Source organism: Sebastes fasciatus, chromosome 20 (genome assembly GCF_043250625.1).
Source record: "Sebastes fasciatus isolate fSebFas1 chromosome 20, fSebFas1.pri, whole genome shotgun sequence".
Lineage (NCBI taxonomy): Eukaryota > Metazoa > Chordata > Actinopteri > Perciformes > Sebastidae > Sebastes > Sebastes fasciatus.
The window spans coordinates 15,660,396-15,680,702 of NC_133814.1; the positions used below are offsets into that span (position 1 = coordinate 15,660,396).

At 38.5% G+C, this 20,307-nt stretch overlaps 1 protein-coding gene across 2 annotated transcripts in view; it reads right to left on the reverse strand.

The window, feature by feature from the left end:
• Nucleotides 1-9,886: 9,886 nt before the first annotated feature.
• Nucleotides 9,887-20,307, reverse strand: part of atrnl1b (attractin-like 1b) — a 76,244-nt gene continuing 65,823 nt past the window's right edge. For both annotated transcript variants that reach the window (XM_074620980.1, XM_074620979.1), the window contains 2 exons: nt 12,617-12,731; nt 9,887-12,003 (listed from right to left, as the gene is read on the reverse strand). In XM_074620980.1, the coding sequence (XP_074477081.1) occupies nt 11,882-12,003; nt 12,617-12,731 (237 nt within the window). In that variant the 3' untranslated portion in view covers nt 9,887-11,881. The remainder of the gene's footprint in view (nt 12,004-12,616; nt 12,732-20,307) is intronic.

The following is a 20,307-nucleotide window of genomic DNA, read 5'->3' on the forward strand; positions in this document are numbered from 1 at the left end:
TGCTGTTGAAAAACTATTAAAAACCACACTGTAGTGATAGCCGACATGTCCCTTCAGCTGCAATAAAAACACCAAATGTGTATTAATCCGCGGCTGAAAATAGTACCCAATAAATGCTATTTATTCCTGTGTGAGAAATCTTTGCAAAAAACTACAGTGCCCAGACCGCGACACGGAGGACGCAGTTTCGGCAGCCTTATTTCTAAAGGTATATATCCACAATTTGACATGTGACACTAGTCAAGCACAGGGGTCATTGTGAAAATGTTTTGAATGTATTCACTATCTTTAAAAGTTACAAGAAATAATGTTTAACAGGCCATTATTATTTCATTTAAGTCATCTTGTTTCACTTACTACAAAAGGATATTAGACATTTTGTAAGGAAAGAGCCACAGCACTACTCACATTTCCAAACGCTTGTTCATCTTCATGGGATAGATAGCGATAGAGTAAAATTAATTGTCCCCCAGGGGAAAATTTGTCTCGGGCACAGTGCTACAGTCTGTTGCTTTACATAAAAAAAACATCACAAAAACAACATGAAAACATCTTAAAACATAAGAGACATTTGACATTGACAACACGACGGCTTAAAAGATGTGACTGACATCACAATTTAACGGTTGAGGTTTTTAAAATGCAACGCACATCATAGTTGACTGAAGCCTCGAGACAAGAATAGTTGTCATTAAACCTATGATAAACATTATTGCTCGCCAGGTTTACTGTTCTCTTGCCATAAAGCCCTGAGGACTAGGAGATAGTGTTTTGAGACTCCCCCTCCCACACCTATAAAAACCACTGCAGGTCTACTCAATCCAAATTTTCACCCTTGGCATAGATTAAAGAGAGTACTGATAAAGCGGTTCAATCATAGCAGCACTGCCGGGTAGGGATCACATCTAATTACTGCAACTCTGACCTCTCCAGCAACATTGTTTCAGCACCTCGAAACTACTCTGTGGATTTCACCTTTTCCATTAACCAGGAGAGCAGCACCAATTTCACTTTATTACTTTCTTTTTTTGTTGTGTCCAAATGTCAGGGTGTGCCCGACTTTTCTCAGTAAACACTCCGCGGCATTAGTTATTTTGAGATGCTCCAGCCTCTCATCTTTTCCAGAGCAGTTCAGGGGCAAAGATAAGAGATGATAATGCTTCGTTGATTGCACAGAGAAGCCAAAACCCTAAGCTCTTCTTGAGTGGAAAGATGGAAGAGAACTGACAACTTTTTAAATTACTGGATAGATTAAGAAAATAGACTAGAGTAAATATGACAAAGCTGGAGAGATGACCTTTAATTGTACATGCCGGAGAGAGACACGTTAACCTGTTGACCTCGACAATCACTGAAGTCATCGTCTTATTTTAAGAAACGCAGAACAGAATGTGTGGCCAGTAAAACTGTGGACTGTATATGGCAACTAACGATTATTTCCTGAGTCCAAGATGACATCCTCAAAAGTCTTGTTTTGTCCAAGTAAAACCCAAAGATATTCAGTTTACAATGGTATTAAACAGAGAAAAAGTAACAAAATCCTCACATTGGAAAGTGACTCAAAGAGAAGCTGGAACCAGATGATTGGTATTTCCACTTAAGTTTTAATTAATCTATTAGTTGTTTGGTCTATAAAATGTCAGAAAATGGTTAAAAATGTCAATCAGTGTTTCCCAAAGCCCAAGATGACATCCTCGAATGTCTTGTTTTGTCCAAAACTCAAAGATATTTAGTTCACTGTTATTGAGGAGTAAAAGAAACCAGAAAATATTCACATTTAAGAAGCTGGAATCAGAGAATTTTGACTTTTTATGGCTTAAAAAATTACTCAAACCGATTAATCGATTATCAAAATAGTTAGCATTTTGACTTAGCATCTGACACTGTGGCTACATCATACGGTAGAATTATAATTGTTCAGGTTATTTACTGTAATGGGAACTCAAATTAGGCCCAATAATTTTCAATTATTTTGTTCATTTGCTAACTTACGCACAAATGATGATGGTTCAGTTCAAGATAAATAGATTGGGCGATATGGAGAAAATCAAATACAACAATATTTTTTACCAAATACCTTGATAACGATATTGCTACGATACACAATGAGATTTTTTTGATAAATAATCATCAGTAATGTGGATATGATGACTAAGTGAGTAAAGGCAAATAAAAGAACAGCTATACAGTTTGGTAAGTTTCGAAAATTGCATCACTTTACAGTAATGCAGCTTTTAAAGCCAGGAAAAGACAAAACTTTTGCCATATTATGATATTACAATATCCAAACTCTTAGACGATATCTAATCTCATGTCATGGTATTGATATTATATCCATATATTGCCCAGCCCTAGTTCAAGATGCTTAGAAAGGTCAATTAAAATGTTATAACTAAATTACCCACTGTAGTTATTACTGACCCTATAAAGATTGTCAATACTGTAGAACCTCCAACTGACTGTATTAGATGATAAGCACAGCAACGAGTTATTATCTCTGTAAAGTAGGTTTGCACCTCTACAAGCTCTCTTCTGTTGATATTGAAGTGGCTATTCTTAGAGCCTGGGATGAAAAAATGACTTCTAAACTTTTTTAAAAACTAAAGCCCTCACTGAAGAACCTGGGTGATTTCCGTGAGTAATACTAAGCATAAAACTGTGAACTGCCGTGCCACTTAACCAGTGGTTCAGCACCACAGAGAGCGCCACTTCCACAGAGGGCAACCTGGGGTGAAACAGGAGAATATGACACCAGCTGTTCTCAATCAAAGTAATGACTCTCCCACATGAGAATTACCTCCAACTTCCCTTTAAATTACTGATGGCCGTCCGTTGTCCATGAGAGGGTGAGAGTCTGGAGTGTCTCCTTCCAACCAGTAGCTAACCTCCTATATACTGTATGTGTGTTTACTAAGGCAGCAGTGTCTTTCTTTCTTCTGTCACAAACTAAACCAGAAACTGCTTTTAAGCTCACACCCACTTCATCAAGAAAATACTAATCAGCTTTAATACTGCATAATGCCATGTTAAGATTCTCCTACTCCCACTGCAAATGTGCTCTGTCAAGTATAACAATACATTTGCACTTTTTTTTCCAAAATCTTTGTTATAGGGTGTGCACAATTTATCAAATATTAATCGCAAGCAAGGTTTTGACTTTCCCACAATTAAATGAAAATGATCGCCTGCGATATTGACGTTTAAAATGCTTGACAAACTTTTAATTTACCTCTCAAAGTGCACCAGATTGATGCATTTAACTTTAAAATGTAGCCTACAAAATTTAGGGCGAATAATCCTGTATTTTGTTACATCGCAGAAAAAAAATATTGCAATGTCAATTTTTTTTTTCCAACTTCGTGCAGCCCTAATTTGTACATTAACAGGAATGCAGCACAACATGGAAGTGAAAGCAGCACTCTGTTTATTTAAATGTGAAAGTGCAATAAAAATGTTGTCCCTAAAAATCAATGAATAATCGTGATAATAATCGTGATAATAATCGCGATCTCAATACTGATCGAAATAATTGTGATTATCATTTTTGGCCATAATCGTGCAGCCCTATACTTTGTTTGTCAAGAGTGACGCAGATTTAATTTTGAAGGCAGGATAGCAGTTACATCTGAGACCTTGACACAGTGGCTATGTCCTTCATGGGAAAGGGGTGTGCAACCAGCTGGTGACTTACACAAACATGATACCTTAAATGACTGATTCAACCTTGTGTTTTCAAGCTATCTGATATCAGACAACTCACAGAACACATTTTTTTTATGTAACTTCACGCAAGCATACATAAGCTCAGCACTCAATAAGATATTAACACTCAATAGAAAGTCCTCCTAAAAGCCAAATTAGATACAGAGCCAGACACCAAGCTGTTCTCCTGGTTTAGCAAACCAGGCCACAAGCTACTGTTTAGTGAACTGCATAGATAAATAGATAAACAAAAGTCAGAAGTGCAGCAGTTAATAACTGTTAACATATTCAACTAAAAAAACATATTGTTCTGAAATGTACCGTAATGTTGCATTGATAAGCAACAGATGACCATCGGTACACCGATAAGGTTGGCAAACTTGGCAATGAGTGCAGCTGAGTGTAGCAGCGATGTAATCCATAGAGAGAAGCAGCTCAGCACTTTAGATGCAATTATGATATGAAAAACAGTAAAGCAAGTGGTCACATAAACCCAGCAGATATGAAGTGTGTGGAGAAATTTGTGAAGATAACAACTTACCTCATGATGTGACAATAGCCATGTTAAGTTTGCCATGAAGCAAACAATACAAAGACATATTTGTGTGTGTGTATGGACTGTGTGGAAGACTCTTTTACTACAAACTTGAGTTTGCAGTAAGCCAACAGGAACAGCACAGGGTGCTGCAATTCAGCCCACAACGGTCATGATTACTTACATATGAGTACTCATATTTCACTATTATTTAAATATCATAATGCACCTGCCAAGCAACCAAAGAGGAATGAGCTCTGCTTCAAACAAAATACCAAGCAGCAAATAATGCACATACTGTATATAGGCAGCAGAATAAATGAAGAAATTAGCAACTAGCAGATGTAAAGACACATCTGACTGAACAGAGGTGGACATCAACTCACTGGACACATACAAAAGCAAAGTCTTACCTTGTTGAAGAGAGGTAGCTTCCTCAAAGTCTAAGCAGAGTACCAGGAACGTTAGGTCCCAATGTTGTCCAGTGTCCCAGGAAAATGTTAGTCCCAAAGTTGTCCACTGTTCCAGGCAAATGTTAGTCCCAATGTTGTCCACTGTTCCAGGCAAATGTTAGTCCCAATGTTGTCCACTGTTCCAGGCAAATGTTAGTCCCAATGTTGTCCACTGTCCCAGGCAAATGTTAGTCCCAATGTTGTCCACTGTTCCAGGTAAATGTTAGTCCCAAGTTGTCCACTGTTCCAGGAAAATGTTAGTCCCAAAGTTGTCCACTGTCCCAGGCAAATGTTAGTCCCAATGTTGTCCATTGTCCCAGGAAAATGTTAGTCCCAAGTTGTCCACTGTTCCAGGCAAATGTTAGTCCCAAAGTTGTCCACTGTTCCAGGCAAATGTTAGTCCCAAAGTTGTCCACTGTTCCAGGCAAATGTTAGTCCCAAAGTTGTCCACTGTTCCATAAATAGTTATTTGATATACAGCATGTTATTTTCAATTTTATCTTGACTAAAATATAGCATTACATCAAACATATTTATTTCAACATTCATCTTAGGTTTCTTTTTTAGAAAGTTGGCTACATCCATCTAGAACATTTTTGCAGCGTTAATAGCTTTGAACTTTGGTGGGAGGCAGCATGACACCCTGTGTTTGACTGCTATGATATACTATGCACTTTCCATTGCACTGTACTGTGCTATATTCGTTAATACTTTTCCAAAATGTTGGACAAAGTCAGTTTAACAGTAGCCTAATAGCATACATTGTAATAGATGCACCTTCCTTCATTCTCATGAACCACACACCTTTTACCGAATTGACCTTCAGTCTCTGTCAAACTATAATAATTGGACCTCTTAGTTTTGTCTCTGTGAAAGTAAACTTAGAGCCATTTTTCTTATAGTCTTTACCATTATACATACCAAAATTCTTATTTCAAAAAGCAAGAATTAACCACTAAATTAGTAAATTATAGTGGGATCATTCAATTAGTTTATTAGTTATGATTAGGTGGCATAAGCAGTCATGATCCACAATAAAATGATACACACTTCCTCACAGATTTCTTCATTTCTTTTACCATCTGCATTATATGTAAAGCATGCTGACATTAATATCTCCTGAAGTTAAGGCCCTGGACAGTTTGATTTACAACATGCACTGGCATCCAAATTCTTCCAGCAGGATTATATTGGATGGTTTGGCAGATCCGTCTTCTGACACACCCCCATGAATTACATTGCTGGAAGTGACAGATTAATCGCCATCTCTTGGTAATACTGGAGACGAACCAAGACAAACAGGAATAAAAAAAATCCTTACTCTTCCATCACAAGTGAATCAGGGAACTGGAGAGCCTTAAATTCTGCATGTTTTTTCCCTGCAGGCAATCCACCTATCCACATGTGAACTCTTAACCTGATGTAGTCAGTGTGCGACCTGCAGATTTATTTATATAGTGCCATCTGGTGGTTGAATTAAGTGCATTGTGATACGCAAACAGACAAGGTCAAGGTCTCCCCTACTTCATCCAATTTACCTCAGGAACATTTTGTAATGTTATCAGGACACCAACAAGGGAAACTGAATTAGGTCCTATTTATAAGAAGGAGGGGACACACACTGACATTGATACACAGGGATTTGACTTTGTCACCAGGAGAGGAAAAACATAGATGACTTAAAGGTCCCATATTATGCTCATTTTCAGGTTCATACTTGTATTTTGTGTTTCTACTAGAACATGTTTACATGCTGTAATGTTAAAAAAAACGTTATTTTCCTCATTCTGTCAGCCTGAATAGACCTGTATTTACCCTCTGTCTGAAACACTCCGTTTTAGCACATTTTGAGGGAATTGTAATTGCAACTGAATTGCGTTGCTGCTAGGCAACAGTTTGGATCCATGTGCACTTCCTGTCAGCTGATTTCATTCACATACACACTGCAACCAGGAATAAACTGGGACACGTTTAGAATGTTTACGTTTAAAACTGCGTAAAGGGTCTAAATATTGTATATTCGTGACATCACAAGTGGACAGAAATCCTGACAGCTTGTTTCAAATGCAGAGTTTCTGAATACGGGCTGTGTGTGTTTCCCTGTGGATTGAGTGTTTCGATACTTTCACAGTATTTATATACGTAGGTCTTAAGCCTAATAAAAAAAACATGAAAATCTCACTTTTTTATAATATGGGACCTTTAAAAGGTTTTCAAGACTGTTTCAGAATTAATCAGAATTTACATTTCAGCTTTCAACGATGAGATCAAGTAATTCATTTAGGGAGCATAGTGTGGCCATCAGTGGTTGGACATCAGTGTGCCAACTGTGACTCAGCACAGCAGTCACTCTGAATATTTTCAGCACATCCCTCTCCAGTACTTAGCATTGACCTCTGTTCCCTCAACTGTCATTTTGAAAAATAACAGACAGTCACACCTTGGAGCAGCCAGCAGCCTGTTTTGGTCAAATGCCCTCAGATTTTTATGGCTTCCTGGATCTTTTTCAGACACAGGGGCCAATTTTGCTGCCCTTGGCGTTCACATGCAACTATCAGCAGTGTATTCACAAGGACCTGCTGAATAAGTGTGTATATGTGCATATAAAAGCAAACAATTTGACTAGGTGATGGGTGATGGGTTGAAGCGGAGCGCAAATATAAATCACTTTAAAAAGCTATACAAAAAAGATATTTTGGGAGGTATATGGTTGAGGAAGAGTTGTGATAAGGGTTGGTTTATATCTACTTTTTAACTCCGGATGGATATGTGGGGTTGTAAATAAACTTGGGATGCTGTTCATATATTTAATTTGGGATGTAAATAAATCTGGGATAGTTTATATATTATATTATATTATCATTCTATGATTTCTGAGTTATTAGAGGAGAAGTGAGAGAGAGGTATAGGGAAATATAAGTCTTACTTCTACGTACCTACTCCTTTTCGGACACTATTACTCTTGTTTTGTTTGTTATTATTTTGTATCTGTTTTTATTTATTTTTATGTTCGAAATAAAGTCATTCATTCATTCATTCATTCAATTTGGTCAATGTCTACAATATACAAATGTAGATAACATACAGGGTGCGCTGCATTATATCTGTAAAGAGAACTGTCATAGTATAGTAGTATAGTATATGAGCTTCATATATCTGTTATAAATCCTCAGTCATGTTCTGAAGCTTTAGCATCCATTTACATACAATTATAGTTTGGGATTCATGTCTCTACATTTTCCTCTGTAGCTATCAATTTTGTTTGTACAGTGTTTCTTTTATTCATCATTCATTATTCATTATGCGACTATATTGGCTGCTGCACAAATGGCAAAAACAGCACTAATGTACCTATTTCGAAGACGTGCCTATTGTCGACGGCACTAAAACAGCAGGGGAGGAATCAGGGGAGTCACACAGCACTTCACAAGTAGGACTGGCAGCCACAAGCGCCAGAAAATTGCAAAGCACAATGAAGCCCTAAGACCACCTGTCACCTCCAGAGCTGTCGCCTCCCTTTAACGTGCTAGATGAGCACACAGCAGGGCAGGTAGATTGTCTTTTAACAGATAAACTGAGGGGACGAGTTAAGGTCAAAGAGCTCTGTTTTTCCAAATGCGTGCTTGGTAGTTAAAAGAGAGTTAAAAGCAATGTGTTTTATTGGCAATGCGGTACGCAACCCCACTGACAAATCAGAAATAGGAGTAGAAAATCTTTATAAAGGACACAAACAGTACATTATACATGTGCCCTTCATATATACAGTAGCATTAAATGGGTTTATATTCTCAGGTTTCTTGCCAACATCAACAGCATTCTAATATACTAACACTCCTTTAGGGTACTATGGTGGCTTTTCTCCAAGAGCACCTGCGGCTAATAAGTATACAGTTGAGTATAAGTGAGGATTATCTGGAGTGGCTCTTTGGCAGGCGAAATCCCCTTTTTTCTTTACATCCTTGTTCAAATGCACACCGCTGACGCACTCTGAAAGGTGTTGAAGGACAAACCTCTTTAATATCAGGCTGATCTTTAAAGGGGCTAATGCGGCATGCTCTTTCCTGTCACATGTTTAGCCTATAAGGTGCATCTTTCAGGTGAAATTAAAACGAATTGGTAATTTAGTTTTTATAATGAATTCCTTTAATCAACCTACCTTTTCCTTTTTGACTCTTTGCATTTGTTTGCTTGTTCTGACTGCATGCTTGCTGAATATTAAAGATGACCTATTATACTTTTGTGCTTTTTTACCTTTCCTTTAGTGTGTTATATCGTTTTTTTGTGCATGTTAAAAGGTCTGCAAAGTTACAAAGCCCAAAGTCCATGCCAAAGGGAAGTTGCTCCTGAACTGCCTGAAACGCATCGCTTGAAGTCCCGCCTTTTCTTCCGTAACATTGTGATGTCACCAAGTTAAGACATTGCATAATACCTTGCCAAGTGGCTAATTTGGCACTCCCTCAAAAAAGGCTAGTTAGAGCGGAGCTGGAGCAGAGTCCGAAGAATTACGTAGGTACGGTTGACCAATCACAACAGAGTGGGCCAGCTGATCAATCAGAGCAGCTTTTCCCAGGTTGTTATTTCCAGCAAGCATAATAGTTCTTCTTTCAGCGGCAAACGTTAGCTTCAACTTAACCTTTTTTTGATTAATTCTGCCTGTTATCAGAAATGTAACAATACAGATCAGATGATAAATGGCTTACAAAGAGGGTTTATTGATGTGTCAATATTTTAATTCATCAGTGCGAGTATTTTAATTAATTCTTCGAGCTTGGAGTCAATTATGTTAAAAAAAAAAAAAAAGCTGTCAAGATGGTTCCCTTTAAATAAAAAAATTATGAAAGTACCAGCCAAGAAATGATTTCACCACATACATTCATACACATTTAAAAAAAAAAAATAGACAGTTACTTACTAAGTAGAAAAGTTTTTCTTTTGCAACTTTCATTATCAATTGCTTGCATTCACTGTACTTGCACAGACACAAAATACAACCGGTCTGTGTTTTGGTTTTTCTCTCAGACACTTTCAGGGGGAATAATTATCTTTGGCTGAGGCAATCAACCAGTGTTGAACACCATGCACCAAAACACAATCACAAATTGTAGGTTTAAGCTTCAGAGACAAAAACACCAGGCGGGCAGAAGCGTAGAATTCAATGTACTATACAGTATATGAAAAGACTCAGATGCACAAAAGATTTTCAGGTCTTGTTTTTTTTTTTATTTTCTGGCATGTTGTCCATCTTTAAAATACACTGAAGATTACTGATATGCAGTTTATCATCTTTTTTTCACGGTACAGTGAGACCCCGATTCCTGTGTAATGACACTGTTATAGGATTACTCTACAAAACACAAAATAAAACACATTAGCTGGCATACTTATCCTCGTGAAATGCATCGGAACGACCACTTTGCAAACGAAAAAGCAAGACAATGCCCATACAGTCCTTAAAAAAGATGCACGATTCAAAAAGGAGCTGACATTAAAACAACCGACTTAAGTCAACGATAAAAATCAAGTTAAATGCTATTACACAGGAATCTGTTAAATATCAAAACAAAAAATATTAACAGAAAATGCTCTTTTTCACAAGTGTAGCAAAAGACTTACAATTTATCATAGATATAATTAATAGTAACAGGGTGACAAGGCCTAAAATAAATGATAATCTCTTGCCGTTCTGTCATAAAAACCTGACGAACACATGAAATTCTCAAGAGATAAGAGTGACAAAGACTCACATTTGTTCCAACAAGACACTGTACAGCTCAGGGTGGGGGGAGGGGAGGTCGGGGCTAAAAACAGGTCGACAGCTTTTTAAAATTCTGCAGATCAACATGCCCCCTCCGTCCATGGAAAGCCAAGGCATTATAAAAAAGGGTAACGCAACTCCTTGTACTCAAAGATGGAAATAAAGCGTCAGAGGGCCATTTAAAAAAACGTACAAAACAAACTAGTAAACCGCCAGAGGAGCACGATGTCCCCGGTCGAACTTTATCAAGCAGACGTCTTACTCCGAATCCACACCGATCCAAGTTCAAAAACTTAATGTCCAAGTTGCACAGCAAAATGACACAATAACAAAACTACAGAAAAGAATCAAACCAGATCTTCAGTGTTTCTCTGCACACTGAAAAAGATTTTTTGTAACAAATGAAACTTCCAGTTTGCTAATGAAAATGCATCTTTTGGAGTTTTTCCATGCTTTTAGTTTGATGACTTGATGGGTTTTGTTCACGCCTCCTCCGGTTTTGCAGTCGTCACCCACATGCCGCTGGTAGTGATTGCAGTCTCTGCAGCATTTTTTGTACATGTATTCCACAAAAAAAAATACAGACTTTAGCTTCAGCTGGGTGGAGGATACGTATGTACAGTAAAAATGCTAAAACAGAGCATTTGAATGGTAGTTGGCAAAGTGGTGTGACAAAATACTCTAGTTGTCAAAACACTATCTATGTGGTCGCAGGGGTGTTAAAAAGAGTCCTGGCCTATAGCGCTAAAAGGCAGAATGATTTCAGTCCATACAGCAAAGGCTTTAGCATAAGAACTAAATGCTTTAGCACCAGAGAATACCACTTGTTGGCAAGCAAAAAAGAACAAAACCTCATAGGCAGCACATGCTGGATATCTACCAGCCATATTTTTTTTTAAATCATCTCTTGTTTTTCCCAACACGGTGTGAGGGAAATCAGTCTGATATAACCTAATGTACAGACACCTTCTCATGCTGAGCAAATGGACGATGACGTGTCACAAATTATTCACGGCCGAAGCGTCAATAGGTGCAGATCCCTCTGATTCATCTGTCTCTGATGTCACTTGATGATCAGGCAGGTTTCCTCCTCAGCGCAGTTTAAGCCGTGATGACTGCTGCCAAAGCTGAAAGGAAAGAGACTTGGGCCCAGTAGGTTTGGAGGAAAAGTTGCTCCAGAGATTGGATAAAAGAAAAAATTCCTGTGACCAGAGAGTTGATTTATGCAGATTAGAGCGAAGGGGAGCAGGAAAAAGGTAAAGCAGTGTTGTGCTCTTGTGGACTCTTGAGTGGTAGCAGCCGAATGTCATCTTCTACATGTAGCCATGTCTTGTCTCTGAAAAAGGCCTTCAGCTGGGAGCAGCGGCCTTATTGAAACAATATGACCTCAGATGGTGTAAAAAAAGGGGACCCAAATGGATTGACGGGTTGAGAGACTCAGACGCAGGTGCCTTGGTGTGCCGGAGGAAGGGCTTTTCGGCTCTTTAAACCCATGGACTTGTCCTTAAAATCTGGTTTCTGCTGTGAAATGTCTATCAGCGCACTGGCAACGATGATTCCTACAGAAGGAAGAGAAAGTGAGAGAAAGATGTGAGGGTGGTGAAACACAGGCAATTTCAAACAAATTGCTTTGTTCAGTTAAAAAAAAAAAAACGGATATTACAGGTCTGACTGTAATATTTCAAACATCCAATTTTATGTAGAATATATTGCAGCTTCCAAGAGTAAAACTTTTTTTTTTCTTCCTGTGAGGATTGGAACTACATTTTCAGTAGTAACATCAAGGAATAAGAGCAGGGTTGTTTTCATTTATTTGATCTGCAAATGTGCCGTTTGCTCTGTGATATATACTGAGTGTATTTTTTATATTATACAGTATGTTTTTATGACTTTATTGAATTTCAGGTGTTCAAAACATCATAGAAGACCCAACAACAACACAAAGTTGTGTGTTATTCATACGCTCTGGGCTGCTAGGTAACATGTTCATGAATATATTTACTGATGTCATTAATTGAGACGCCGGCACAGGAACAGTTGCAACCAAAACCTGATCAACATTTATCAGAATAAAGCAGATTAGTTTTTATTGTTTCACCACACTTCACCATATAGACATTAAAACAATATATATATTAACTGAAATGATGATTGTTTATGTGTGTTTGTTACCTGACTGTCCTGGTGGAGGTAAGTCTGAGAGCCCAGAGGGCAGACGCATGAGGACAGTCAACACAGCAGCTTTCCCTCCGGAACACGGCTCCATCGCAATGGGTTTAGGTGCTCCCTGAGAAGAGAAATACAGCAGAAAAAACAACATTTTAAACACAATTTCAGGACAGCGAAGAAAGAAACAAGACTTTGAGGGGTTGATTACCATAGGCAATCATCAAATCGATCTGAAAAACCATAAAAAAAAAAACATAAGAAAGCCACAGAAAACAAATGAAAATTCCCCTTCAATCACCTCTTTTTTTGCCATATCTACTGTATGTATCTGTGTACGTACATGTATAAGTGTACCATAAGAAATGTCTCGCTAAAATAATCAAAACTTATTGCAGAGATGAATCTTTTTATGTGTGGGAATTTTCCTTTGTTTTCTATGAGCAGTCACAGTAATGATGTTAACACATAAATCAGATAATTCCCAGACAAATTAGTGATATCCCCGCAGTTGTGGTCTTGACCGGTCTTGAAATAAAATCCTGAGTCCTCTTTGTCTGAGAGCGAGACAAGACCAAGTAAAAATATGGACGATTTTGAGACGAGACCTTCAAAAAATGGTCTGGAGACCGGTATCGAGATCTTGAGTGCTACAACAGTTGCCAAAAACACAAACATGTTCACTAGTTTATTTGGATTTTAGAGTAAAAATAGTTGTATTGTGTTTCCTGCACAGACAACACCAGTAATAGTAATACGTGATAGAGATAGAGATAGTGATGTGAGAGACAAAATGCATGATAGGAGTACTTTATTGACTTGAATGGGATCTTTGCCAACGCAGCTTGAAATCAGTCACACAAGTCTTGATAGTTGAGGTCCAGCAGACCAACAGTCACTGATATTAGATGCTTTTTAAGACGAGACACCCTCCTCCTGAGACAAATGGTTTGATTGGTCACACAACAAAAACCCTTTAGTGCGTGTGTGTGTGTGTGTGTGTGTGTGTGTGTGTGTGTGTTCCTGTCAGACGGTTCCACGTGTTGAGGCAATGACCTCCCCTCTCAGTTAATGGCCAAAACTGCTTGTCTCAAGCGTGAAAAACATGTCATCCTGATAATGAATGTCAGGGGTTTCACAGCATGTTTTGGACGACGGGGGATAGAAATTGGGAAATAATAACACGTCTAAGTAGAATTTACTCTTTTTTTTCCTATGTTGTCTGGCTGAATTTAAAATAGAGATGAGAGTCAGCAATGGCAGAAAAAAACAGGGATGCACAAACACATGCATTAAAACATGAGAGAATCAGGAGGGAGATGTATTGATGTGTTCCACTGGATGTTGATGTGCGATGCATACATTTCAGAGTCCTTTAAGTGGAATCATATGAAGCATTCAGTGTCATTTTTCATGCAACTTCCAATTAAAGTTTGCCATTTGAAATGCCATAGTTCACAATTACAGTATGTTCTTATTTACTCACTGACACCGAAGGCTTTGAAAAGCCATTTAAATATAATGAAGCGACATAAGAAGAGAACATTTTGAGCAAATAAATCTTGAAAACTTCTTAAAAGATCAACTGGCAGAGACTATTGAATGTTGATTCGGAGAGGTGCTGGATTTGTCCTTCATCCAAAAGAAGAAACCTCTTTGTAGAATTCTAATAATTTGCAGAGGTTATGAAAGCCGTCAACATTGGGCCTGGGTTATTTTTTCATTTGCCTGCTGTACAACTAATCAGCTGGAACTAATACAGAAGGACAGGAAGATGAGGAGAATGGAGAGCAGGACAAAGGTGAACCAAAGTACAAAGAGAAAGTACATTAAATGTGACAGACACAAACTCTAATTGTTAATCAGTTGTTGAAGTGTTTCTAAGAAGCCCAACATTTATACGGTTTTTACTTGAGTGTGCGCATTACAGGGTCTGATTTCTACCCTTTTCACTATATGTTTCAGGTGCTTTCACACCTGTAGTTGGGTTTCTTTGGTCCGGACCAAGGAGAAAAAAATGATGCATTTTAGTTCTGGTTCCTGTTCACACTGACTTTTTTTTTTTACAAACAAACCATAGGAAACATGAAGTTCTACAGACTGACAGGTAACTCGTTGATAGGACAATTTTGTCGTCCTCTGGGAGCGCACGGACATGCACCCGATCGGCGTCCTGGGTGGGGGGTCGCTGTCGCACACTTTTTTAATGGAGTTAATGAACTGACAAAGTACAGAGTCGGATACAAGCACAGCAGCTTTAACAGCTTTTGACCTATTAATTAGGGAAAATACATACACTGACGTGCTTATATACATGGCCTTGAATACAGATCGCTTCCTGAACAGATTTCAGGATCAGCTGATGGATTTTTTTAGTAGTTTAACTTTTGAAATCATGCAAAAATCATGCAAAAATCATCGTAATATAACGAGAATAAAGTCATAACATTATGAGAAAAAAGTCATAACGTTACGTGAAAAAGTCATAAGTTTACGGAAAAAAAAGTCGTAATATAACGAGAATAAAGTCATAACTTTACGAGAAAAAAAGAAAATAACACGTAAAATTATTACTTTATAATATTATGACTTTTTTCTCTTAAACCTATGACTTTATTCTCTTAATATTATGACTTTATTCTCTTAATATTACAACTTTATTCTCTTAATATTATGACTTTATTCTCAAAATCTCAGATTTATTGTGGCCCTAACACTCCGTCGTACCATAGACCTACGACAATGAGAAATACAAATGAAAATGTAAACAAAATAAAAAATTATTCATTTCTATTAATTTTTTTTTTTTTTTTTTTTAAATCCACAGGGTGCCACTGGAGAGGGGCTAAAGAGCCACATGTGGCCCTAGAGCCGCAGGTTGCAGAACCCCGTTTTAACGGAACCAAAGAGGTTAGGTGTGAAAGCCCCCTAGCTGTAAAACTAATTTCCATGCAACCCTGGATCAACTGTAAGGTAAGGTACCTTCAAGTCTAAGTATCTTTACAACTGTACATCAAGTCAAATTGCCTTGAATCGACAATTATACTACATGGATTCAAAGCCTTCATAGGCACCATGTGAACCGCAAACGCAAGGAGGCTGAACTTCAAACTGTATACAAGAGACATGTTTCTGTATCGCAGGCAGGCTAGAGACTGTTTATGTGCATTGTCACTCAACCCAATTAGGCCACATGATCAGAACACAATATTCTCATGCATCTTTTCTGCTACATTCATGATGGAGAGGCCCAAATTACATTACTGACATACAAGGCCAATTAAACTGCCAGCCATTTCATGACCATTCAAGTGATCCTGCTAATGAATAGCTATATATATGAGCCATATTCATGCAAGGAAGCTAATTTAAACGACAGTATGCAGAGTTTTGATTAAGGCAGATTCCACTGCAAGCTATGCTTACATGGACCACTGGGTGAAACATCATTACAGCTGTTCAAAACAAATTAATAACACGGAGGCAAAATTGTGGTTTGTGAAAACGTGTAACAGAAGCTGCTGTCGTGTATATGTAGAAATACTGTCTCAATCTTTACATTAATCACTCAAAGGTCATCATGAAATACTTATCTCCCAACGTTTTCCTCTAGCGCAACAAGCACGGAAATATCTCAACAACTATTGGATGGATTGCCTTGAAACATAACATATGAAAATGGTTTTATGTTTAGCTCATATTCAATCAGACACTTTGATACATGTTTGTTTACTGTCTTTGTTGCACACAGCTTTCGTTCTACAGCACCATGAACCAGTCGCCAGACAAGCTATGGACTCTGTTTAAATGTCTTTGCTTACGCCTGTTACCCTGTCAACACGTTCTCACTCCCAACTCATCCACCGTTTGGTCAGTGGCCCTACTGTACGCTTCAAACTGTGACGCTCTAGCATCAGTCTTGGATGCGTCAGGGACGGCATGTCAGTTTCCGCTCATTACATGCATACAGTCTCTTTTCAAAAATAAACTTCCAATGTAGAAATTACTTAGTTCTAAGGTTACTACTACTACTACTTATGCACCAAAAACGACTTTGTTAGGTTTAAGCTGCTCATGATCACAGTAAAATCACTCTAAGCTGGCTGTGCCATTGTTTTCCTATATGGGGAGAGCGGTGCCGATCGACTTGCTGAGCTATCCCTGGCGTCGCACATCGCTCGAAATTCAAACTATTTCAACTTTGACCCCAGAAACAGTGAATGGCTTTCCTTGTGCACTTTTTGAAGGCATATTATACCTGCGCTGCACTTTGCCTCTGCATGGCTATATGCGCCATACCTCACCGTGAGTGAAGAGCATATTTCTTATCAGGTGAAGGCAGCTTTAGGCAATAAAAGTACTTGGTTAGGTTTAGGAAAACATTGTGGTTTGGGTTAAAATAAGTACGTTTGTCATGTAAAATTACGTAAATGTCGTTAACAAAGTACGGAAGTTGCATAACAAGACTGCTGTAAAATAAGTCATCGTTGATTTTGTTTTCACACGGGACACGTCCTGTGTTAGTTTGACCCGTCCAACCGTCAGTTGTTCAGACCGCCTAATAATGATGCAGTTTTGGGTTTCCATAGGAGTTGGTCAAAAGCCCGGTGCGTCTCATACGGACGCTAAAGGGTGCCTCGGTGCGTTGGTATCGGATGCCAAGGGGCACTGATGAAGCTGCAGCTGAAGAGTGAGAACGGGTTGACCCTGTACAGACCCAGTGACTGGTGCAATAAAATGCATGAATCAGGGCTCTACACGGCACCAGTCACTGGATAAACCCATGAACTCTAAATACTTCTTTACTCTCCATAGCTATTACTGGCTGTGTTTACACTGCCTTACTGCACTGTTAATCTGAATATATTTCTATATTTACACCTCGGACACAAAGTTGATATCACTAGTATTATTATCAATAAAAAGCAATTGAATTCTTGCAATTTAGTGGCAAATAATGCTTTCTTGCAATGCTGTCTTTCAATTAAATGACCAAATGATGACTATCCCTGGAGTAATTACATTATTACATTGTGCATTTTTGCTACGACACGGAACTACTTAATTACCGCCCAAAACCAACGCTGGGATTTTTTGCCGTAAATAAAAGCATAAACAACAAATTCTTGTTCGTGTGAAAGGCAGCAATAATAGCACCTTTCTTTCTGCCTGCTCTCTCTCATTTTCTCTGTGAAATGCTCATATTAATCTGGGATAACGGAAAAATATTCACAAAATGCAATAGGAAAACAAAAACATTAATAAATCATTTCATTCCATTTCAATCATAGGGTTGCCTTTCTTTTTTTTTCTTTTTTTTAATAAAGTCTTTTTTTAAATTGCTGCCTCCATTTTCATATCTTCCAAAGAAGGTTTACACAGTTCTATGATGCATTAATCAAGCTGTATTATGGTCATTCATAATCACACACACACAATGTATCTGCTTTCCTTTTCCCCTGCTGACAGGTGTCATCCATCATACTAGCTGTCCGTTAGCGGTTCCATATGTTGAATGCCGGCCATACTGAATAGAGACATCTGTGACACGGAGACCTCGGCCCGCGGTGTTTAGGCCCCGGTTGGCTCTCTGTCCAACAGCTGCTGCCATCTCGGTCACTAAAAGCAACGTCCGTCTCTTGGGGGTTTAAACCAAACCAAAAAATGGAGGAAATAGGCACGAGGGCTGTTGCGATTTTTCTCTCAGACCAGCTGGAGGGTCTTAGTGACAAATAGCTGGTAATAATTAATGCAGTGAGATCAGAGCCGACAGTACAATCGGAGAATACGGTCTTAAAATGTTTTTTCATGTGTTGGAACGGGTGTGAGGGGTCATTTTGGTGCTATGCGTCTTGTTTCCTGTGCAAGCTGCGTCATCTATTAGTGTGGTTGTGATAGTCTAAAAATCTGCTTGAAACTTTGTCGCTGAAATAGAAAACTTCAAGGAAAACCTCAGACTTCTTCACTGATCATAACGTGCCCCTGTAGTTATGCTTACATTATCTATACAATTTGTCTTGTCTGCTCTAACTCAGTGAACGAGACTGGGTACAAACAGAGCTGGTGAAACAAATAGGAAACCAGTGATGCTAACGTGACATCAGTGTCCTCTTTGAAATCAACAATAGCTAAGTGGAGCCAGATGCTGACCAATTAACCTTTATAAAAGAGAATTAGGCTGGTTTCAAATGGTTCACCTTCAGCTGGAGCCAAGGCGTGTGATTGAGCTGTATGTGGTCCAACATATGCATTTGCACATTTGAAACCATGTTGATTTTCTTTATGGGATGAGTCCAAAATACACACTGACATATTTAAAAATCTGGCACAGGCTGAATATGACTATATGCTTCCATATATACAGATACTAGTGCAGTGCCTGTTAGTAGCACGTGCCCGTCTGGAACGGGTCGATTCAAAAAAACTTATTTGAAATTAATATTTAACTCCAGTCCGCCCAGACAAACATGAGTAGAATGCTGAAATAAAAACTAATCAATGTGGATTCAAGTTCATTGTTATAGTGCCAACATCTGGCCAAATTGCATCACATTTGACGCTGCACTCCCTTGAGCAATACACCCGCCAAGTGTGAAGTCAATCGGACGAACGGTTCTCAAGACATTCTAAGGACATACGGACAGACAGAGATTCCTAGCTTTATAGTTAGATATCAGTTATAGACATAGCTCCTTAATGCAAATCATTTTAACAGCTGGAAACATAAAATAAAGTAAAATCATTAATGTATTATAGTAAGCAAACTACCACACTGCTGCAGCAACTGCTTGACATCTGAAAAAAAACCACACATTTTCAACAGAGAAATGTGTGTTTTGCTTTGGTTTCCCTGCGAGGTAATATGCTTTATGACCTTTCAGGAGGTACATAAGATATTCATGTTCTATTTGGCTACCGCACATCTGGAATCAACACCGTGCCTACGGTAACGCTGGCATCACACACCGTTGAATGTCATTTGAGACAATTTCTGCGCCACCAGAAGCTACTGGAAAAATATAACCAAGGAACACTTAATTAAGAGCTGCTTGATGAATTAGAATGAGTTTTAGGTGCTACTGAAAAAGCATACAGCATACAAATGTCTGTGAAATGAATTTAGGACACAGGCGTGTAAATCGGGTTTTCTCAGGTGTTTCCCATAACAAAACTTTTATAGCAACTTCCTTAAAAGCTGTACGGATATCTAAGTGAAATTGAGAGTCGAGCATTTATAGGTTCATTCTGCATCTTGAAAGGGTCAAGAAACAGAAGACTGAAGATTGTGTTATCCAGTTATCGTTTCCAAAACAGCTTGGGATATTGTTTACAGCAATGCTCTCCAGTGGATGCAAAGTCTTTGCCTTAAAGGAACAGTGTGTAACATTTTTGGGGGGGATCTATTATCAGAAATGGAATATAATATTCATAACTATGTTTTCATTAGTGTATAATCACCTGAAACTAAGAATTGTTGTGTTTTCGTTAGCTTAGAATGAGCCTTAATATCTACATAGGGAGCGTTTTTTTTCACAGAGTCTGCCATGTTTCTACAGTAGCCCAGAACGGACAAACCAAACACTGGCTCTAGAGAGAGATTTTCACGTTTTTACGTTACCTGAAGGTCACCGTAGTTCTCCGACACGCTGGTGAAACTGCGCTAACATGAGCCGCAGAATGCAATCGAGGCAAAGAAG